Raw genomic sequence first — 24,623 nt, 5'->3', positions numbered from 1 at the left:
GAGTGAACAATTAAATTTGAACAGATTTACCGTTCATCAAATTTTGACTGAACATTTGCACATGCGAAAGGTCTGTGCCAAAATGGTGCCGAAAAACTGCCCACTCCATAACAGAATTTTTGACCTCAAAAGGCATTCCTGTGGTTCCCCAGCCCCCTTATTCACCTGACCTCAGTCCGTGTGACTTTTTCCTTTTTCTTAAACTGAAAAATGTCCTCAAAGGACGTCATTTCGGGACTTTAGAAAACATCCAAAAGAGTGTAACGGACATGCTGAAGACCATACCGGTTAAAGACTTCCAGCGCTGCTACCAACATCTCCATCAGTGTGTAGCTGCCCAAGGGAACTACTTTGAAGGGGATAACATTGATGTTTGAAAAAAATAAAAACTTTGGTAAATAAAAAATCAGTCTCATTACTTTTCTGCCACACCTCGTATACGGTTTTTCCACACAGGTAAGGGAGGCTGACAAATTAAAGTTGTAACTTCAGAATTAAAAAGTGGCTGTAAATTCCAGGGACTAAAGCAAAGTTAGACACATGTTGAGGCCTGACAGAGTTTACCACTCATGTACCACCCTGTCAAATGCCTTAATCTCAAGCTAACATATCACTGTGGAAGTAGTTAATTTTACCATCCTAAAACATACTTAAAATACCGTATATACTCATGTATAAGTCAGGTCTTGAAACCTGAAAAATCAATCATAAGATCAGACCCCGACTTATACGCCCGTTCAAAAATGTGACACCTAAATTTTTTTTCTTTACATCTTCTTGCTTCCTCCAATCTCACATCAGTTTCTCAGACACATCAAATTTTGTTGCAGCAGCACAGTTACCAATTTCTTTTGCTACTTCAACGACGTTTAACTTAAAACCACCTTCATATTTTCTTCTGATCAAACGTTTCATTGTAGATAAGGGATGCTCTTACGATAAAGGTGTATGAGGGTGTGAGATACAAAAAACACAAAACAGGGCAAACGTCGCTTTGGAATAGTTCGGGAATTACCGTGTGGTCACAATAGAGAGAGAGAGAGAGAGAGAGAGAGGTTAGGAGCACACGCTGATACAGCGCATTGCCACACCCACATAGAAAAAAAGGCCATGTGCTCCATGGTTACTCTCTCAGGTAGGTGTTAGCATATCATATTCTCTTGGACCAATAGCGTGAGTTTTCTGCATTCGACTTATACAACGACATTATAAAATGACGGAAAAAAGTATCTGGTAAAATCAAGTCCTGACTTATCTGCGGGAGAACTTATCTGCGAGTATATACGGTAATGAAAACCTCATTCTAAATCATCCAGTTGAGATTTGTGGAGGGTGTGTGTCCCGAAATTGCTAGTCGATTCAAAATTAGTGAAGTGGCACATACAGTATATTTGTATGAGCTTTAATTAATTATATTTGTTATATAGTTTTTTCTTGCAATTATTTTTTTTTTACTAGTGTGAATAGCCTGTTCACATTTAGGATTGCACAAATAAGCCTATTTTTTAATATAAATGTTTTAAGACTCCTTATATAAAAATGCAGATTATTTAAATGAATGCACTCCGAATAGTAGATTGGTAGCTAGTATCTTATGAGAAATGTAACATAATAGGTTTTATAGGCATTATGTCTCGTAAAAGACATTCACATAAAGCAATCCTGCGAACATTTTTACTCAAGACTAATACCTTCCTTAATTGCAGAGCTGCACAATTAATGGCATACAGTATTATTCATGATTACGATTACGGCTTCCACGATATACTAATTACGAACATTAAGTTTAGTACTCCTGTTCTGTCAGCGTTCAAGCTTTCCCACTTAAAGACAGCAAACGAGTGATGTAACCAATTCCTGTATACACACGAATGCGTTGGTCAATCAAAGGTCCTCAGATTATATGGCTATATACTGTACAGGCAACCATGATGAATGCATTTTTAGGTGTCTGATCTCTAAAATTGTCTCTTAAAAAGTGAAATTCATTTTCTTCTGTTTACAGCAATCCCAAGAGAAAATAAAAAGGATAAGCAATGTTGAGCTTAGATTACTGGAAATGTTTTATTTATATTAAATGTTACTTCTGTTTCTTTTTCCGGTTTCTTTGTGGTGGCGACCTGCGCCACCACCACCTACTCAAAGCATCATGATGCACCAACATTGATGGACTGAAAGCTAGAAGTCTACGTGACCATCATCATCAAGTCCTTCCATGAAAACCCTAAATACAAAGAGGACTGTTTGATTTATGTTAGGTAGATTGCCCAGAGGGGACTGGGCGGTCTCGTGGTCTGGAATCCCTACAGATTTTATTTTTTATCTCCAGCTTTTGGAGTTTTTTTTTTGTTTTTTCTGTCCACCCTGGCCATCGGACCTTACTTATTCTATTTTAATTAATGTTGACTTATGTTTATTTTTTATTGTGTCTTCTATTTTTCTATTCTTCATTTTGTAAAGCACTTTGAGCTACATTTTTTTGTATGAAAATGTGCTATATAAATAAATGTTGATTGATGTTTTAGGACCAAAATTAACAGAGTCATCCATAATATGGAAAATTTTTGTCGTCACTAGTGATCATGTTTACCAGAAAAAACCTAGCGTGCAAACTGCTGGACCCTGCACTCAGATATCATAAAACGGTGTAAAACTCAACCATATAATCCAAAAAAGTTTTGACTAAAGGGTGTTATTTCATGTCTAGAGGGCTCTAATAATGTTAACAGTGTGGGAGAGTTTATAAGGGCTTAAAATATATAAAAATAACCAAACAAACATATGGTTTTTAATTTGCGGATTTTCACCTATCGTGGGGGGATCTGGAACGAAACCCCCGCGATCGAGGAGGGATTACTGTATTTCAATGTAGTGTTATACTGTATTTCAGTGGGTACGGAAAGTATTCAGACTCCCTTCAATTTTTCACTTGTTGTTATATTGCAGCCATTTGCTAAAATCATTTAAATAAATTTTTTTCCTCATTAATGTACACACAGCACCCCATATTGACAGACAAAAAAAAGAATTTTTGAAATTGTTGCAGATTTATTAAAAAAGAAAAACTGAAATATCACATGGTCCTAAGTATTCAGACCCTTTGCTCAGTATTTAGTAGAAGCCCCCTTTTGAGCTTCGTTATTTTAGCTGTGTGCTTAGGGTCATTGTCTTGTTGGAAGGTAAACCTTCGGCCCAGTCTGAGGTCCTTAGCACTCTGGAGAAGGTTTTTGTCCAGGATATCCCTGTACTTGGCCGCATTAATCTTTCCCTCGATTGAAACCAGTCGTCCTGTCCCTGCAGCTGAAAAACACCCCCACAGCATGATGCTGCCACCGCCATGCTTCACTGTGGGGACTGTATTGGACAAGTGATGAGCAGTGCCTGGTTGTCTCCACACATACCGCTTAGAATTAAGGCCAAAAAGTTCTACCTTGGTCTCATCAGACCAGAGAATCTTATTTCTCACCATCTCAGAGTCCTTCAGGTGTCTTTTAGCAAACTCCATGCGGGCTGTCATGTGTCTTGCACTGAGGAGAGGCTTGCGACAGGCCACTCTGCCATAAAGCCCTGACTGATGGAGGGGCTGCAGTGATGGTTGACTTTCTACAACATTCTCCCATCTCCTGACTGCATCTATGGAGCTCAGCCAAAGTGATCTTTGGGTTCTTCTTCACCTCTCTCTTACCAAGGCTCTTCTCCCTCGGTAGCTCAGCTTGGCCGGACGGCCAGCTCTAGGAAGGGTTCTGGTCGTCCCAAACGTCTTCCATTTAAGGATTATGGAGGCCACTGTGCTCTTGGGAACCTTAAGTGCAGCAGAAATTTTTGTAACCTTGGCCAGATCTGTGCCTTGCCACAATTCTGTCTCTGAGCTCTTCAGGCAGTTCCTTTGACCTCCTGATTCTCATTTGCTCTGACGTGCATTGTGAGCTGTAAGGTCTTATATAGACAGACAGGTGGGTGGCTTTCCTAATCGAGTCCAATCAGTAGAATCAAACACAGCTGGAATCAAATGAAGGTGATCTCAAGGATGATCAGGAGAAATGGAAAGCACCGGAGTTAAATATACGAGTGTCACAGCAAAGGGTCTGAATACTTAGGACCAGGTGAGATTTCAGATTTTCTTTTTTAATAAATCTGCAACAATTTCAAAAATTCTTTTTTTTTGTCTGTCAATATGGGGTGCTGTGTGTACATTAATGAGGAAAAAAAATAATTTAAATGATTTTAGCAAATGGCTGCAATATAACAAAGAGTGACAAATTAATAACTGCAATTACAATATCAAGGGCAATAATCATCAATTGTGAGTTTTGTGTTTATCCTTCATCCAAGTTTAATTAGGTATTTGACATTTTTTTAAAACTATGTTTTTGTCTTTTACTGCAGCAATTGAAATGTGGTTGTTATAGGGATAAACAAAATAAATAATTTTGTGTATACAAATAACAATAAGATTTTTTCAAATAACACAAGCATTATACAATTAAAACTCACTAAAATGAGACATACCTGTTGAGACCCTGGCAATAGCCTATTGTGGGATTTTGCCAGGAGAAGGCAAGTAAAATCCTTCGTAGCTCTTGGATGGCATCAGATGAGGGTGAAGAAAAGAGTTTGTTGGTGGTCAGGGTGCGGTGAAGGTCGAGGCCAATCTGCCGAGTGGCAGGGTGTTCTGACATTTCACATTTCTTTACCAACTCCTGATACCGATGAGGATGACTTTCTCTGATATGTTTTGTTCGCTTCTGCACAATCCAGAGCCACACCTGTTGCCTATACTCAGGAGGGATTCCACATCGCAAAAGGGTTTTCAGCTCCGGTGATATTACCAGTTCTCCTGAGGGTCGACTTCCCAAGTAATTGGTCCATCTTGTCCTCAAAGGTTTATCCACCATTTCATTGTAACGCAGATTATTGGACCGAATTTCAAGTGCTTGTATTTTGGCTAACAGTTTCATATCTTCTACTTCATAGTCGGGAATTATCTTAAAGCCATATTCATCAAATTCACTGAAATAAAAGCACATAATATTACATAATTTATAAAGGACAACCTTTTCATTTTATTGTTAATTTTTACCTAGCATATATGGTATATCATCCTTTAGCGTTTACTCATTTAAACAGTCCTGGAATCAGCCTAGTCGCTCTTCTCTGGACTTTTTCTAGTGCTGCTATGTCCTTTTTGTAGCCTGAAGAACAAAACTGCACACAGGACTCCAAATGAGGCCTCACCAGTGTGTTATAAAGGTTGAGCAGAACCTCCTGTGACTTGTACTGCACACATAAAGGCGCTATATAACCTGACATTCTGTTAGACTTCTTAATGTCTTCTGGACACGGTTTGTCCAGTCCACTATTACTCCGAAATCCTTCTAAGAAGGTAGACTTTCGATTTTCAGACCTCCTATTCTGCATTAAAACCTAACATTTTTACTTCTACTTTTACATGTAATACTGTACATTTACTGACATCAAATTTCATCGTCCACAAGTCTGACCAAGTTCATATGCTGGGCAAGTCCCAATGTGATGATTCAACAGATTCCAGATTATCTGCAAATCCATCTAGCTTGGTATCATCTGTAAATTTAACAGGCTTGTTACTTATATTCCTATCTAAATCATGTATCTCTATCTATTTATATATATATATAAAAGACAAATACCACTGAAATCACAAAATCTCCCGAACCATGAGGTCTTGGGACTTGAAATATGGTGCTCACTAAGAAATAGTTTTAAAAATTTCATGGTCCAAGTGAGAAATTTCTTATAGTTTTTTTAGATATGTTTGTGTCTGTCTGCTTTTCACGACAGAACTACTTAACAGAGTTAGATCGGGTTTTTTTCTATAATTTGCTTGAACATTCCATTGATTTTGCGACTTTCTCATTGCGGTAAGTATCAGAGATCGCTTGCAGTACCGATTTATTAGCGCAAATCTGAGAAAGACTCATTGGGCTGCGGGGAGGCTGGCGGGGCCCTCCTCACTCACGCGTCTGTCTGCCTCGGGGTGTAACCTTTACTCCTCTTAGTTAGCAAACGAGAGAACTACTTAACAGATTTAGAGCTTTAGGGCTCATTTATACTTCACGCGACGCAACGCATGCTGCAGCGGACGCTCCTGCTACGCAAGCGTTGAAGTGTTTATACTTGCGCGCGTACTTTACGTAAACCTGGAGGAATCCACCAGGTGGCAGTGCGAGATATTATCGTGGTGAGAACATGTTCGGCTTCTCTGTGTTGTGAATTGCCTAGAACACCTATTAAATTCCGCTAACACCTTACCGCAATATCTCTGAAAAGGATGTTTATTGATTAAATCCACAAATCCAGGGATGTATGTGTCCATTCCAGGAAGCATTGGGCACGAGTGAGAAACAGTCCCTTGACGAGGCCTCAGCTCATCGCAAGGTGAATACAAGCACACACATACACTAGCGTCATTTTAGCGGCACCAAATCTGCATATCTTTGGAAGGAAACCGGAGCACAGTGTGGAATACAAGCAACATAACTCCCTGCGAGACAGCAGTGCTATCGCTCCACCACCGTGACACCCCCATGTGTGTAATTATTCCCCTATGTGTGTATTTATTAACAGTATTCATTATTTAAACGAAATTATATGTAAAATGTAACATACACATTTTAATGCATTTCATCATGAAAGTGATATCAAGTATAAATCTAAAGATTCTAAATGTGCAGAGAGCTGGAATATCATACATTTAATTTGTTCTGTTTGGCGATCTATTGCTGCTTTCCGCTGCTGAAGCAAAATGCCGATATACAGATGCATTCGTGGTGCTTTTATATTCAAGCGTCGCATATTCCCGATCGTAATGACACGATACATTTTAAAAGTCTCACATACCATCTTTTGTGCCATCTATTTTTTATTGTTTTACTTTACCTGCTGTCAGGTCCAAGAAGCTCGTAGCGATTAAACACTGGGATGACGCTTTTGCACCGCCTGCTTTAATGATAAAGTAAACTACGAGGTTAAAGTGGAAATTTCGAGATTAAAGCCGAAATTTCCACTTTAATCACAAAGTACACGTTTTCACCGTGTCCTTTATTTTTTTCTCAGTGGCTCAAATATAACGCTATACATTATGTTGCTGTTGTTAAGTTGCAAAAATTAAAAAGTAAAAAAGACATATATAAATGACACGATACATTTTAAAAGTCTCACATACCATCTTTTGTGCCGTCTACTTTTTTTTGCAACTTCACATCGGCAACATAATGTATAGCGCTGTATTTGAGCCATTCATCAAACAGCAAAGTGCGCACATCGATCCCCGAAGGATCTCCATAGAGGCTTGCTGTCACATGTAGATAGTAAACAGAGACTCTGACATCACGTTCCGACTTTTAGCACACTCGCCCCGACTTTTGCTGGTACTGCAACTTCGCGCGCGCGTCGCGTTAATTTCTGAGGACCTGCTCAGAGGACGCGTGAAATGAACGCTGGGAACGCGTGGCAGCCATGATGCGGACGCGTACGCATTCTGAGCGTGAAGTATAAATGAGCCCTTATTTTCAAAAATTTAGCTTGAACATTCTGGTTGATTTTATGACTTCTCTCATTGTGCTAAGAATCATAGTTTGATTGCAGGAGCGATTTATTTGTGCTAATCCGAGACAGAGGCTGCAGGCCGAGGGGAGGGGGAAGAGTGACGTCAGGACTAGACAGCTGGGCGGGGCCTCCTCGCTGTCCTGCTTCACTAATATGCGGACAAAGCCGCGGGGATGACTAGTATATATATAAAAATATATATATATATATATATAAAAATCCAACATCTGTCTGTCCGCTTTTCACGGGAGAACTACCTAACGGATTAAGATCGAGTTTTTTTCTATAATTTGCTTGAACCTTCCTTTTGATTTTGCGAATTCTCTCATTGCCCTTAGAATCATATTTCGATTGCAGCAGCGCTATATTAACGTTAATCAGAGACAGAGGCTGCGGGCTGGGCCCTCCTCACTATCCTGTTTCACTAATCTGCAGGCAAAGCCACCGGGGATCGCTAGTATCCGTGTATATATGTATATATATATTACTAGCAAAATACCTGCGCTTCGCAGCGGCGAAGTACTGCCTTAAAATTTTTATTAAAAAGAAAATGAAACTTTTTTAAACTGAGGGAAAATATACCAATAATTATTTGTTAAGGATCTCTTTGTATACCACATTGTGAGTTCGGCCCTCCGGTTGCAATATGACCAAGCTGTGCGCTGAGATTACTCTGAGCATGTAACGTACAGTCGGCCATGTGAACAGGAATCTTGTCTCAAATCTCACAGCTTGGATTGCTGCTGTCATAATCGGTTTGAGTTTCATGGTTTGTTTCAATTACGACAGTATTTGTAGGACTTGTGTTGAAGTGACATTCGGCATCTTTCAAGCGTTGTAAGTATACAACCGGTTTCATCGATAAATTCACATCCAGCTTTTGAGAGTTTAAACATTCATAAACATCAAAGTGTCCACTACTGAAATCGTCACCTGTGTCAATCTAAGATGTTTAAGAGGCATTGGCGCTTGTCGAAAGGTGTAAAATATTTGGCCATTTCGGTACACTTGAAAGTGACAACTGAACAATTCAGTGGCAGCCATCATCTTACATGCAGAACCATAGGTGAAGGGCTTAAGCATTTCACTCTTCTAGTGCTCCTGTGTAGTCTAATTATCTCCTGTACCGTCATCAGTCCACACCTTGAACCTGTCCAGTCATTCAATACATAAGACACAATGGATATCAAGAGTGAGCCTGATATGGCCGTGCAATATGTAACACAGAGAATGGAAAAGGTAGGTGCCATCTCCGGGCATGGAAACCACTCAGTAAGTGACAGTTCTTTCATCGATGGTGATCACCTCGATAGACATGTTAATGGGGGATACGGTTGGAATGATAAAGGAAATGGGTACCTGAACAATGTAAAGTAAGTCTAAAATACCTACACAATAACTATAATCGTAATAAATTAACGATAAAACAGCTGTGGATTAAATAAAAAGGCTGTAGTTATCAGCAGGGAGATGTGAGTCCCGTGGCGAAGCAAGGAAGGGAATGAAGAGACTGGAGCGACAGACGGCCTTATATAGGCAGGCAGCCAACAACGTGGGAGGCGTTGGGATGGGGGACCTAACGCTGCCTCACATGGTGACCGAGCTGCAGGCTATGGACGTATATATGTACGTAAGTAGGATTCAGTTAGCGTTGGGATCCCATACACGCTTACATCACTACGCATGCGCTTTCTGAGAACTTTTATCTAAGCCCTACGATGTCTCCTAAATGTGCTGCTTTTTCTAAGCCTTCTGACAATAAAACTAAGCGCCGGAAGAAGATGCTTACTATCCAGGAGAAGGTGAAACTCTTGGATATGATTAAAGATGGCAAAAGCCTCCTCACGCATATGAAAAGACAGCGCCAGCAACTGCCTATCAAGATGTTCTTCAGCCGCGCACCCACACACCCACTGCCTACTCCTAGTACTCCTTCACTGAAGACAACAACGCACCTGCTGAAGATACTGCACCACCTGAAGACTCTCCTACTGAGGTCGTGCCTTCATAGGTTAGTGGTTGTGTGCAATTAAATGTACAGTACAATAATCTACTATATAAAAGCGTTCGGGATTGTCCTTCCGTCCCGTGAGTGCAAAGCGTAGCGGTATTCCGCTACAGACTTACTACTTGCGGCTTGAGGTACGAAGCGACGCGATGTGAGCAGAGTTCTGGTGCTCTCATTGTTCCCTTGCTTTTGTGAGCGATGCGCTGGAAAAATAGACAAAATTATGTCTCTGGAAATAATTCATGTTGATGGAGTACAAATGCCTCACCAAGTAGTAAATATCAGGGGAGATGGTGCTTGCTTATTCTCATCTATAGCTTATTTAGTGCATGAAACTCCATCTTTAGCGGTACAGATTCGGGCTGACATTTATGAGTTTGGACAGGCACTCGAGGGGATAAAAAAAACTTAGGTTTTCGGGAGATGTTATGAATGGGCACTTTGATGTTCTCATTCCCTACACTTACATGCCTGATGTACACATGGAGCGCACAAAAATTGAGGATAAAAGTCGGTCGCCTTAAAAGGCGAGTGCGCCTAGTAATATGATATTTGTAACGTCTAATATGTCTTATTTTCTCTTATTTTGTCTAATATATTGAGTAATACAAGAGTAATGGTGACTAAAGGGTGTTGTTTCATGTCTAGAGGGCTCTAATAATGTTAAAAAACGTAAAATTTAGAAGGTCGTAAACAGGTTTTCTATACTCTAACTGCGAAAATATTCGATTTATAAATAAAGAATCCTACTTCGCGAAAATTCATTTATCACGGTAGAGTCTGGAGCGGATTAACCGTGATAAACGAGGGTTCACTGTATGTGTGTATATGTATATACACTGTATATATGTTTATGTGTGTGTGTATATATATATATATATATGTATATATATATATATATATGACAGCAACACTCATGAAAATGTCAATCATGTTTCTTTATTATTAAAATTTTCCTTTTCTTTTTCATTACTTCTTTAACACACTACTTCTCCGCTGCGAAGCGAGGGTATTTTGCTAGTTAAATATATATTAGATATTCAGTATAGAAACCATATAAATATATAAGTATATTATAAAGCAAAGATCAGCAGTTATGTTTACGTTGTCATAAATTATTTGCAAACAGATGTAAAGTTCTGTAGTTCCCTATTATTGAGATAGTACAGTGAAGATACAGAGATAACAAACTATAGTTTTGTTATTGCATATAATGGGCAAGTGTAGCTGCCATATGTGTGGAGAAAAAAAATCAGTTATGAGAAAAATCTAGAGCTAATTAATAAAATATTTCAAGCTAAATGTTTGTGAAGGCCCCATTGAAGGATTAGTTGCAATTTCAACTTGAATTAATTTACTGAACTTAATTCAGCAGATAATTAGTTAAAATAAGGCTAAAATTCTAAAACAAAACACTAAACATATTAGTAATCAAAATCTACAGTAAAAAACAAACGAGCACAGAAGAATCTAAATGTATTACAATTACCATATGTCTTGCTATAACTAATAAAAATAACGAAATGTAAAAGGAGAGCTGAAATCATAATGTACACTTTTAGGAGGCGAGTAGTCTAATTTCAGTTCCTCCACAGCGGAAAGATACAACTCTGAAAACAGTTCAACAGTTATCATCTGAGTAAATGATGAAATACAGAAGTGTTGTGGTTTCCTCTGCCAAAATATCCCTGTCTGGAAAAAAAACCAAAAGGAAACTGGACATGAAAATTAGTTATTTTAGGAATAAACACTTGAAAGATGTTGCATTATATAGTTAGTATAAATGTTGTGTTTTATTAATTCAGGTGCCGCACTGTTTATGACTTTAGGCTGTCAAATGTATTCTCAAAAGCTGACAAAACCGAATGATATGCAGCAGTACATCTAACAGGCAAGCTGATATTATTAAAAATGTGGCCTAGTTTATTAAGTTAAAATGATTCAGCACTATAACTTTTATGAGCATTGCTTTAGCCAGCTCTTGATCATCATCATTATAATATAAAGAGATAGTTGAAGATATTGGGAGAGGAGACCCTGGAGAGGTGGAGATCTGCTCTATTGAGGAGAGGAATGAAGGGCAGTAGGACCACAAAGACAGAATACGTGTGTGTGAATGAGAGGGAGGTCAGTGGAATGGTGAGGATGCAGGGAGTAGAGTTGGTGAAGGTGGATGAGTTTAAATACTTGGGATCAACAGTACAGAGTAATGGGGATTGTGGAAGAAAAGTGAAGAAGAGAGTGCAGACAGGGTGGAGTGGATGGAGAAGAGTGTTAGGAGTGATTTGTGACAGACGGATATCAGCAAGAGTTAAAGGGAAGGTCTACAGGACGGTAGTGAGACCAGCTGTGTTATATGGGTTGGAGACGGTGGCACTGACCAGAAAGCAGGAGACAGAGCTGGAGGTCGCAGAGTTAAACATGTTAAGATTTGCACTGGGTGTGACGAGGATGGACAGGATTGGAAACGAGGACATTAGAGGGCCAGCTCAAGTTGGACGCTTGGTAGACAAAATCAGAGAGGCGAGATTGTGTTGGTTTGGACATGTGCAGAGGAGAGATGCGGAGTATATTGGGAGAAGGATGCTAAGGATAGAGCTGCCAGGCAAGGGGAAAAGAGGGAGACCTAAGAAGAGGTTTATGGATGTGGTGATAGAGGACATGCAGGTGATGGGGGTGACAGAGCAAGATGGAGAGGATAGAAAGATATGGAAGATGATCTGCTGTGGCAACCCCTAACGGGAGCAGCCGAAAGAAGAAGAAGAAATTTACAAGCTGGCTTAATGCAAATCAGAGCCATATGAGGTCCAATATAACCCAGACAGAGCTCCAGTCCATCACAGGGCACACTTACACAACCAGCAACACACCTTTGTTCTTGTAACAATTTAGTCACCATTTAGAAGAACAAGAACATCCCTGTGTTCAGAAAAAAAAAAAACATTATGAATCCATGTAAACACCATGTAAAGTCTGTCCAGGGCCCAGGACTTGAACTCTGGACTTTGAGGGTAACAACTGTGCCACTGAATAAATGTATATAAGCAAAATATAACTTGCACAACCTGACTGGATTCATCTTTAGGACATCCTTCATGTCTCCTTCAAGGGCATCATCAATGAGCCTTTTCACCATCTTCTGATGACTAACGTCCAAATCAGCACTCTCTTGGAGTTGGCGTAGAACCACTAGGAATTTGCTCTCTATTTGGCAGTTCTTTGCTTCCAAATAAGCACACTGCAGCAGAGGACACATGGAGAGTTATTTGAAAATTGAATGCAATACAATGAGGACTCTAAATATTTACATGGCATATAGTAGTATTATCAACTGCAATGAAGGAGAGTCAACACAAGATTCTGGTTCTATTCTATCTCTGTTACATTTATTACAAGTCAGAATTATCTGCAATCCCATTGCGTTTTTGTTCACATATCACAAAATCTGTAGAAAATCTATGCAGGTAGGCTAGGTTCTATGTATATTCGCATATTCATCAGACCACTAGGACAGCATTTTTTCACTTAAGAAATATAGCAAAAGTTAGACCTCTTATATCATTGAAAGATGCTGAGAAATTAATTCATGCTTTTGTTTTCAGTCGACTAGATTACTGTAACGCACTCCTCTCAGGACCACCCAAAAAAGACATAAATCATTTGCAACGAGTGCAGAATGGAGCTGCTAGAATCCTAACTAGGAAAAGAAAATCCGAGCACATTTCTCCTGTTTTGATGTCACTACACTGGTTGCCTGTCTCTTTCAGAATTGACTTTAAAATTCTGCTTATGGTTTATAAAGCCTTAAATAATCTGCTCCATCTTATATATCGGAATGTCTGACACCTTATATTCCAAATCATAACCTCAGATCCTCAAATGAGTGTCTCCTTAGAATTCCAAAAGCTAAACTTAAAAGAAGTGGTGAGGCGGGCAGGCGGCCTTCTGCTGCTATGCACCTCAAATCTGGAATAGCCTGCCAATAGGAATTCACCAGGCTGATACGGTGGAGCTCTTTAAAACACTGCTGAAAACACATTACTTTAACATGGCCTTCTCATAACTTCACTTTAACTTACTACTGATACTCTGTATGTTCAGTTCATCATAATAACTATTCATGGTGGCTCTAAAATCCGTACTGACCCCTACTCTCTCTTCTGTTTCTTTTTCCGGTTTCTCTGTGGTGGCGGCCTGCGCCACCTCCACCTACTCAAAGCTTCATGATGCTCCAACAATGATGGACTGATTAAAAGGCAGAAGTCTACGTGACCATCATCTTCATCAAGCCCTTCCGTGAGAACCCTAAATCCAAAGAGGACTGTTTCATTTATGTAAGGTAGAATGCCCAGAGGGGACTGGGCGGTCTCATGGTCTGGAATCCCTACAGATTTTATTTTTTCTCCAGCCGTCTGGAGTTTTTTTGTTTTTTCTGTCCCCCCTGGCCATTGAACCTTACTCTTATTCGATGTTAATTAATGTTGACTTATTTTGTTTTTTTTATTGTGTCTTTTTTTTTTCTATTCTTCATTATGTAAAGCACTTTGAGCTACATTTTTTTGTATGAATATGTGCTATATAAATAAATGTTGTTGTTGTTGTTGATGTATAAAGTATGTACGTCTTTTATCATATACGGCATAACTATAAAGATTTGTTGAATTGTAGAGAGAGCTGAGATGTCTTGTAGTGATTGTTTCAATGTATGTGAAGTTAATTTTTTAAATTGGTTTGTAGATGGTAATGTGACATTTGCATGTTTCAAAGTTCCTATAAAAATGCTTCGCAAATGTACAGAATACAAGATCTGCTTCATATGTTTAGGCTGATTTTGTGATCTGTATTTTTATCAGACAACACAGGAGTGTCAGAAATGTAATCTGATTATTTCATTTTAAATTGTACGATGCTACCATTCAACTTAAGGGATGTGAGTATCTAATGCAGGCATACGAATGATTGCATAATTTCCCCTGCTGTAGGTTTAAAATATCACTGTTGCAACACAGTAGTTATTCTATATTTTTGGCACTTGACTCAGATTAAGTGTCTCTTCAGCAATGTTCACACTGTTACTGATTGATCAAACTCATAATACCAACTAGTGTTACATTTTGATCAATCATTGTCAAATTATATAATTTTACAAATAAATTTCGCATTTAACACATATAAGGAACAGTTTGTGGAAGTTTGTAACACCTAAAGGCTAAAGCAGTCATTTATTTATAGTTAACTGCTGCATTTTTTGATCTTTGTATGGTTTTACAATTATAAACGTTTTTAAGACATACGTTAGACCATCAAACATTGTTTTAAAAAAAACAAAAAAAAACCATGAATTTAATCAATAAATATATCTACTAAACAGAGTAAGACCAAATCTATCCATTAAATAATTAACTTGTTCAGTAATAAATACACAATAAATGAAGATATTTCTGCAAGCACCTAAAGAAAACAGCTCTAAGCATTACTCACTCCTGTTCATGAAGACCTAGTGCAATCTAAGGTGAAAATTTAAAGTGCATCAGTGATAAAAATAAATGTGTTGTATTATTTAAAATTGGAAAAAATCAAATACTCAGTTAGAGGATCTGTGCAGACTTTTTTCAAAACATGGCAGGATCTAATCAGTAATATTTTGAAATAAGTTTATAAAGCACAGAGAATTTGTTGATTTAGGTATTTTTACAAGCCTTAAATTTTACACCGTTTGGCTTGCTCTCTCTCTCAAGGGTGGGGATCGATCTGTTCTTAGCATAATTCTTTTTTTTTTTGTAAAAACTTGATTGCTATGTATTGATTGTAATAAAATTAATAAATAAAAAAAAAATAATAAAAACTGCATTTTGTGTTTACTTGTGTTATATTTGACTAATGGTTAAATGTGTTTGATGATCAGAAACATTTTGTGTGACAAACATGCAAAAGAATAAGAAATCAGGAAGGGGGCAAATAGTTTTTCACACCACTGTATATTGCTTTATGTGCGAAACCATTGCTTTGTGAGCTTTTCAGAAAACCGAGTTTTTTGGAAAAAATATTCAGCCCTCAAAGAGTTCAAATTCAATCATTACCAATGCAAGCTACACCTAACAAGGCATCAAAACATCGATTTAGAATACAGCTTGGTGGACTGCTATGGTTCAGTGGCAGCTCCCAAAAATGGTTGTGGAACACTACTGCAGGTTTTTATTTCATCCATTTTTTTTTACTCAGGGTACACTTATAGGGTGGCGTCGAGGAGTGCTGATTAAAGTTAAAATTTACAGCACTCAAACTCTTGATGACTCCCAGGTTAGGTTACTTGTATGGATCTTGCTTTTTTAACCTAAGGACTTTAAATTTCTCTCATTGCTGACTAGTAAGTTAAGTCCAACCTAAATTGCTAGACTTAACTGTCTAAAGTGGTGGTTACGTATTAGTGTGCCTTACTAAAAGATGGCCTTCAATTCATAGTTAGTTTGTATCTTACATCTGCATCTTTTGGGAAAGACAATAGCACTCAACAACTTGTACTGGAAACAGCAGGCTGAAAAGGGGATGAAAGAATGGAACTGGCAGAATATGGCATGCCTTTGATTCATTTGTTACCTTATTTCTTTTTTAGGAACAGAAAAGCTTTGATTCAGTTATGTAAGAAATGTACCATACTGCATACTTCTGCATCAGTACCCTGGTTTTAATAAGTCTTTGTAAAAATGAATGTAGCAATGAACACAGGGCTTGCAAGGTCCAATTTATTAACAGTTATCCTTGTTTATTGGTTCTAAATACTTCACCAAACACCAAGAAATTGTAAATTAAAAATGTGTTCTAAACAGAAGCAACTTAATCAGTTCTATTCACAACTGGGCAGTCTTTAACAAGAACTGATTTAATTGTAGACATTTTGAAAGCAGAAGAAGAAGCAAAACCATGTAGATAACACACACACACACGCATTTCAGGATAAATCTATGCCAAATGCAAAACTTATATTTTTAGAATGGGTATTTTAGAAATAGCACAATATATGTAGAAATAATAACAAAACACTCAATTAAGGCATCATGTTCAAAAAGGAACTAGCTATTGATGAATAAATTGGTTTGAAGGAAATTCAGTTGACATGTTGGTACTCCAAAATGAAGCTCTAATTTATAATTATTCCTACTTTTCAGAATGCCAATGCTTTAGTCAATTGTGTCTCCTTAAGTCTAAGATTTCCTTTTACTTATACCATTCAGGTATATCAGTGTAAAATATCTTAACTTCAGAAGACATCCTTAATGATGAACAAATTGCTTAACAGTTGTTCAGAATACACAGTAATTGTTTTGCACAACTGTAATATCCTTAAGTGACTGTGATTATACTGCAATTACAAAGTCATCAAAAACTGCATACAAAATGAATGTTTAATGGAGTTATATGACAGATCTTCCACTAACAGAGACTATCAGTTGTACTTTTTGGAAGCTCAGGATTCATTTGACTTCTATGTTTTGATGTTATCTGTATAGACAAGTGCAGAGTACTCACTGAACACTGCAGAGGGAACTTTTCTGTTCTTCATATAACTCCATTTTATGTACTTCCAAGATAATGGCTAATGCAAAATGAGGCTTTTTCTTTATTTGATCTAATTAACAATGCACACTTACCTTCATTAACAGGCCTTTCTCTTCCTCAGAGCTTTTTCTCCAGAGTTTAGTAAGCTGATGTATTTCGCAGTTTAAAAACTTATTTTGCTGCTTGTATGCTTCAAGGCAATCCTAATGAAAAACAAAAAATACATGGTTAATCTTTTTTTCTGATTTTGAGGCAACTGTATGAGTTAAAAAAACTCTTATAATTATCCAATAATGTGTCTAGCTTGTGGAAGACAGATCTCATCATACTGTTAAAGTCAAGTAAAGTTGGGGAGCATGCACTGGTACAGCGCGTTGCCACACCCACTACACGGTGAAACAACTTGGGATCCCGGTTGGCAACCCCCCAGGCAGACACGCGGTCCAGTCCTACCCTCCGGAAATGACCCTCTATCTGCCGCAGCCAGGTGTTACATGGGCGACCCCTTGGCCTGGTCTAGCCATTTGGGTCCCCAACAATGTAGATCTTATGAGCCGGATCACCCTCGGGGAAACGCGCCACATGGCCGTAGTGCCGTAACCGACGCTCCCTCCTCACAATGCAGGTCATGTGCCTCATTTGAAACTCCCTGAGCAACACAAAGTGAAACCAGCGGTACCCAAGGATTTTCCAGAGAGACACAGTACCAAAGGAGTCCAGTCTTCTTCTCAGGTCACTGGATAGCGTCCATGTCTCGCAACCATATAGCAAGACAGAAAGCACCAGGACTCTAAAGACCTGGACCTTCATCCTTTTGCATAGATAACTGTAAAAAAAAAGAGAACAAAAAAATGGGGAAAAGGCAAAAGGATTTGACTAAAAAGGCAAATCAAAGCAAACCAGTTTAAATCCATAATCCAATAGGATAACTCTCAAAACAACTGAAAACCCCCCAAAAAACAATACAATACTCAACACCATTTTTACTCCACAAATTCCTCTAAGGACCTCTCCAGTCTGGAATAACTGAAGATAGAACCCTTAGCAGTGACGGAATGGTGGCCCACCTCTTGTGGTTCCACCCAGAGAAAATAAGGAGGGCATTCAAACTTGCATATGAAACACATAAATATTAAATACTAAACATAATACTATTCACAATAATTACATAAAAACAAAATATAGAGAAAATAATTCAAAAATAACAAATAAACAAAATAAACATGAGCCAGGGAACAAACCTTGGCTGTAACATAACAGAGGGGGGTCTACAGTTTCCTGGCAGTGTTCCTAGCTCAGGAAGTGGTTCATGGACTTGCTCCAGGTTTGGTATAAAGCTGCCTAGGCGACAATATCTATGGCAGTGTGTTACATAAGAAGGTGAGGTAAGAGAGGTTTGTTGGCAGGGAAGTTTGAGTTTGGAACATGAAGGCAAGTGGCAGAAACAGAGATGCAGAATACTAAGGTCTACTGAAAGACACTGTTGGAGCTCACCACAGTTACAGAATTCAGTATAATTTTTGTCACAGATTTTTTAGAACATTTCTATTGTCACATGAACAGCACCAGTGTGATTTTTCCTTTCTGCTAAATATTTTGGGAAAGCGTGGGGGTAGCAGCAACAGTGCGCACATGGCAGAACTTTTGCTGAAAGGATATCTGTCTCTGGGTGCAGTCAAATACTGAATATCTAATTTTGAATTAACATTGTCAATCAAAGCAATAACATAACTTAACAATGTAAAAGTCAACAAAAAAAGTTTTTTAATTTGGCCACAATAAACATGCACATTTAACAGAGAGTAAGAATGAGTCCATCCATCCATCCATTTTCCAACCCGCTGAATCCGAACACAGGGTCACGGGGGTCTGCTGGAGCCAATCCCAGCCAACACAGGGCACAAGACAGGAACCAATCCCGGGCAGGGTGCCAACCCACCGCAGGACACACACAAACACACCCACACACCAAGCACACACTAGGGCCAATTTAGAATCGCCAATCCACCTAACCAGCATGTCTTTGGACTGTGGTAGGAAACTGGAGTGCCCGGAGGAAACCCACGCAGACACGGGGAGAACATGCAAACTCCACGCAGGGAGGACCCGGGAAGCGAACCCGGGTCTCCTAACTGCGAGGCAGCAGTGCTACCCACTGCGCCACCGTGCCGCTAAGAATGAGTCAGGTGTGGTTTTCTCAAAAGTTTTACAGCACTATGAATGATGTTAACTCGTACCTAAGTACATGCATTGCATGGATGGTGGTTTTTCCAAAACCCTTTGCAATTAAAGTGGTATGTTAAACTTGTTTGCTAGCTATGTCTTCTACTTCTTTCAGCTGCTCCCATTTAAGGGTTGCCACAGTGGATAATCTGTCTCCATCCATCCCCGTCTTTTACATCATTTTCTTCCACACCAATTGCTTTCATGTCCTCACTCACCACATCAATAAACTTCTTCTTTGGCCTTCCTCTTATCCTCTTGTCTGGCAGTTCCATCCTCAACATTCTTTTCCCAATGTACCCCTCATCTCTCTTCTGCACGTGCCCAAACCATCTCGATCTAGCAACTCTCACTTGGTCACCAAACCATCACACCTGGGTTGTCCCAATAATATACTCATTCCTAATCCTGTCTAACCTTATTACCTAAAAATCGTAGCATCTTCTTCTTCTTTCGTCTACACATGTTAGGGGTTGCCACAGCGTATCATCTTCTTCCATATCTGTCTGTCCTCTGCATCTTGTTTTGTTAAATCCATCACCAGCATGTCCACTATCACCAAATCCATAAACCTTCTCTTAGACCATCCTCTTTTCCTCTTCCCTGGCAGCTCTATCCTTAGCATCCTTCTCCCAATATACTCAGCATCTCTCCTCTGCACATGTCCAAACCAATGCAATCTCACCTCTCTGACTTTGTCTCCCAACCATCCAACCTGAGCTGACCCTCTAATGTCCTCATTTCTAATCCTGTCCATCCTCTTTACGTCCAATGCACATCTTAGCATCTTAACTCTGCCACCTCCAGCTCTGTCTCCTGCTTTCTGGTCAGTGCCACCATCTCCAACTCATATAACATAGCTGGTCTCACTACCGTACTTTAGACCTTCCATTTCACTCTTGCTGATACCCGTCTGTCACAAATCACTCCTGACATTCTTCTCCAACCATTCCACCCTGCCTACACTCTCTTCTTCACTTCTCTTCCACAATCCCCATTACTCTGTACTGTTGATCCCAAGTATTTAAACTCGTCCACCTTCGCCATCTCTACTCCCTGCATCCTCACCATTCCACTGACCTCCCTATCATTTACACACATACATTCTGTCTTGTTCCTACTGACCTTCATTCCTCTCCTCTCTAGTGCATATCTCCACCTCTCCAGGGTCTCCTCAACCTGCTCCCTACTATTGCTACAGATCACAATGTCATCAGAAAACATCACAGTCCATGGGGACTTCTGTCTAATCTCATCTGTCAACCTGTCCGTCACCATTGCAAATAAGAAAGGGCTCAGAGCCGATCCCTGATGTAATCCCACCTCTAACTTGAATGCATCCGTCACTCCTACCGCAGACCTCACCACTGTTACACTCCCCTCGCACATATCCAGTACAACTGTTACTACTCCCTGCATCCTCACCATTCCACCGACCTCCTTCTCATTTACACAAATGTATTCAGTTTTGTTCCTACTGACCTTCATCCCTCTCCTCTCTAGAAGTTAAAGAAGTTATGAAAACATTTTAAAAATAATGTAACATGATTGTCAATGTAATTGTTTTGTCACTGTTATGAGTGTTGCAGTCATCAAGGATTTGATTCTCATTATTTCTTTCAATCAGGTTAGTATTTAGAGGATGTGTTGTGTTCAACTTATATTCCGTGTTTGTCAACCGTTGCAAAGATAACAGCTTTCATTCATCGAAGTGTTCACTACCCAAATTGGTACTCGTGAATCTAAGATGTTTAACTGGCATTCCCGGTATTAAGTTGTGGATTTGCCTGTGAATACTTAGCGGCAGCGTATCTATGAATGTAATTTAAACTTAAGCTTTACACCTTGCTTTCCTATTGATGTGTCTACAAAGGCTTGTTCAGATTCAGAGGGTTGTTCCTTTCTTACTGCATCAATAAACAGCTCGATTTTCCTCTTTATCTGAGACACCACACAGTGCATGCACGGGTTTACCTTTCCCAGTCCTGCAAAGTCAGTTCACGTGAGCCGCTCAGAGTACATGCATCGAAGGTTCTCAGCTATCTCGTGCGATCTTGCGATGTCCACGGCTTTATTTAATGTTAGCTCAGATCAGGCAATGCGTCTTCTCATTAAACTTGCATCTCGCGAATATCGTATTCGTCATAGGCATGACAAACGCCAGCGGCAGCATGTCTATGAACTTAATTTAAACTTAAGGTTTACACCGTGCTTTCTTTCCGCAGTAGCTGCACTAATGAATATGCTTGTATGCGTCACTCGCTTCATATTCTTTTGTTGTCTTCTCAATTGTGTAATGCATTTTTTGTTCAGTGCTCTTTGGAGCTCTTCCTTGTTCTCTGCGTACTGCGTTCACAGTCAGTTCACGTGAGCCGCTCGGAGTACATGCATCGAAGGTTCTCAGCTGTGCTTGTGCTATCTTGTGCGATCTTGCGATGTCTACGGCTTCATTTAATGTTAGCTCAGACCCGGCACTAAAAAGTTTCTCTCGCACTTTCGCTGAGTTTGTGCCAAACACTATTCTATCCCTGACCGTCTCATCTTCGTTTGCATAAGCACAGTCCTTCACCCGCGAATATTTAGCGGTAGCGTGTCTATTGGATTGCTGCCGACGGACGGCCTTATATGGGCAGGCACTCAAATATGTGGGAGGCGTGACGATGAGGGATGCAACTCCGCCTCACACGACGACCGAGCTGCAGGCTATGGCCGTATATATGTACAAAAGTAGGTTCTAGTTATGACCATTACGCCTAGAATTTCGAAATGAAACCTGCCTAACTTTTGTAAGTAAGCTGTAAGGAATGAGCCTGCCAAATTTCAGCCTTCTACCTACACAGGAAGTTGGAGAATTAGTGATGTTGGAAAGTTCAATATGGCGGCCGACAGTGGCGTCATACCACCGAAATAAGTATGTACATCGGTTTCGGTTAGCGCAGGGAAGCCGCCTACCAAATTTCGTGAAGATGGGGTCAGTCTTCTACCTACACAGGAAGTTGGAGAATTAGTGACGTTGGAAAGTTCAATATGGCGGCCGACAGTGGCGTCATACCACCGAAATAAGTACGTACATCAGTTTCGGTTGGCGCAGGGAAGCCGCCTACCAAATTTCATGAAGATGGGGCCATAAATAAGAAAGTTCAACATGGCGGACGTTGTCGACTGTTATGACCGTTACGTGTAGAATTTCGAAATGAAACCTGCTTAACTTTTGTAAGTAAGCTGTAAGGAATTAGCCTGCGAAATGTCAGCCTTCTAACTACACGGGAAGTTGGAGAATTAGTGATGAGTGAGTGAGTGAGTCAGTGAGTCAGTGAGGGCTTTGCCTTTTATTAGTATAGATAAACACATTAACAAGACAGTAGAAGTTACATACAAGAAAATGAATAATCTGCGGTGGGTTGGCACCCTGCCTGGGGTTTGTTTCCTGCCTTGCGCCCTGTGTTGGCCAGGATTGGCTCCAGCAGACCCCCGTGATCCTGTAGTTTGGATACAGCAGGTTGGATAATGGATGGATGGAAAATGAATAATACTCATTGAAAATATGTGTTTTTAACAGGAGTTTGAAATGAATAATAGATTTTTCCTTGCGAAGGCTGAGAGGAACAGCATTTCAAATTTTAGGGGCTATCACACTGAAAGCTCTGCCACTCATCATTACTTACCTGTCTGATGATCTTAATGCATGGGCAGGAGTGTAAGGAAGCAGCAGCTCAGACAGATAATGAGGGGCTAAACAATGAAGGGCTTTAAAGGTGAGAAGAATAATTTTATATTTGATTCTTGAAGAAACTGGTAATCAATGCAAATCATAGACGACAGGAGTTATAGGAGCAGATTTTTTAGAGTGTGTAAGTAAACGAGCAGCTGAATAATGTACATATTGTAATCTATTGATATATTTAGTTGGGAGGCCATAAACAAAGCATTGCAATAGTCCAGACGGGTAGGGATGATGAAAATGTGAATGAGTATTTCAGTATCTTTCACACTGAGGAAAGAATGCAGATGAGCAATGTTGCGAAGATGAAGAAAAGCTGTCTGTACTTTTGAGCTAATAAGCTGATCAAAGATGACACCCAAATTATGGACTAATGCTGAGGGTTCAACCAGGATCCCATCAACGTTAATTTTTAGCCCACCAAGGGTAGAGAGGACAGATTTGGTACCAACTAATAAGACTTCTGTTTTATCAGGATTGAGTTGAAAAAAATTATTTGTCATCCAATGATTGATTTCCCGAATGAAGACAGCCAGTGCAACAGTTGAAGATTGTGCGTCATCGGCATAGCAGGGGAAGCTTAAACCATACCGTAAGCTGTACTGCCTCATATCTCTGGGTTTAAATTTCAGCCTAATTATTGCCGGCATAAAGTCTGAATATTTTCCTTGAGCATTTGCAGCTATACATTTGGGATGGGCAAGTGTGATGTGAGATGGAATGGCACTTAATCTAGGATTGGTTCCTGTCTTGTGCCTAGTACTGCTGGGACATTTAATAGTTCCGGGCAATCCAAAAGTAAAATAGTGTATTAAACATGGATGTGTGTATCTGTTACATTTATACCCTTCAGAGTGCTTGTCTGTGATCCCTCTGCTAAACATAAAAGTCATAATTAGTCTATAAGAAATTCTTCATAATTCTTTTTCATAAAATGTCTTCAATAACAAGATTACACATTGTGAGTATCACATACAGTAGTTTACCTCAAGGTGTTCAAACTTCTCTTGTATATTTCGTAAACTGTCTGCCTCCACGGTGTCACAGACTGTATTCAGTGGATGAGCAATAAAACTGGACAACTGCTCAGACAGCTTCAAAATGACTTGCTGCTTGGCATCATTCTTTTGCATGAGCATTTGAACATGTTCTTGTAGTTCTACCACATGGCTGTCTCTCACTGCCAGACTCTGCTTCAGTTCCTTGTTTTTTTTCATTAGTGCATCCAGGCGCATAGTCAGATCAGCCATACACCTTTCCTTATGCCTCACTAATTCTAAACGGTCCTCCTCCGATGGGGTTGTCAGAAATTTCTTACAGGCCCTTTTCTCCTGCTGTGCAGCCTCCAATGCTTTCTGCAGAAGCATCACAAGTTCCTATAAAAGATGAGCAACATGGAGAGAATAATAACTGCTTGTAATGAAGTCTGCCAAAATACATTATTTGCCCCTGTGCTATGAGGCTAATTCAGATAATTTTATAATTATTATATTAGAATGTTGAATAAAATAATGGACAAAAAATTTG

At 39.5% G+C, this 24,623-nt stretch overlaps 1 protein-coding gene across 1 annotated transcript in view; it reads right to left on the bottom strand.

Moving 5' to 3' along the window:
- The window catches only part of tbc1d2 (TBC1 domain family, member 2), a 146,362-nt gene that overhangs the window by 20,597 nt on the left and 101,142 nt on the right, over positions 1–24,623 (bottom strand). The window contains exons 7-10 of the mRNA XM_039758180.1: positions 24,083–24,472; positions 17,245–17,355; positions 12,661–12,833; positions 4,510–5,010 (exon numbers count right to left, since the gene is read on the bottom strand). Of these exons, the coding sequence (XP_039614114.1) occupies positions 4,510–5,010; positions 12,661–12,833; positions 17,245–17,355; positions 24,083–24,472 (1,175 nt within the window). The remainder of the gene's footprint in view (positions 1–4,509; positions 5,011–12,660; positions 12,834–17,244; positions 17,356–24,082; positions 24,473–24,623) is intronic.

The sequence above is a fragment of the Polypterus senegalus genome, chromosome 7 (genome assembly GCF_016835505.1).
Source record: "Polypterus senegalus isolate Bchr_013 chromosome 7, ASM1683550v1, whole genome shotgun sequence".
Classification (NCBI taxonomy): Eukaryota; Metazoa; Chordata; class Cladistia; order Polypteriformes; family Polypteridae; genus Polypterus; species Polypterus senegalus.
This window is presented reverse-complemented; position numbering and strand designations above follow the sequence as displayed.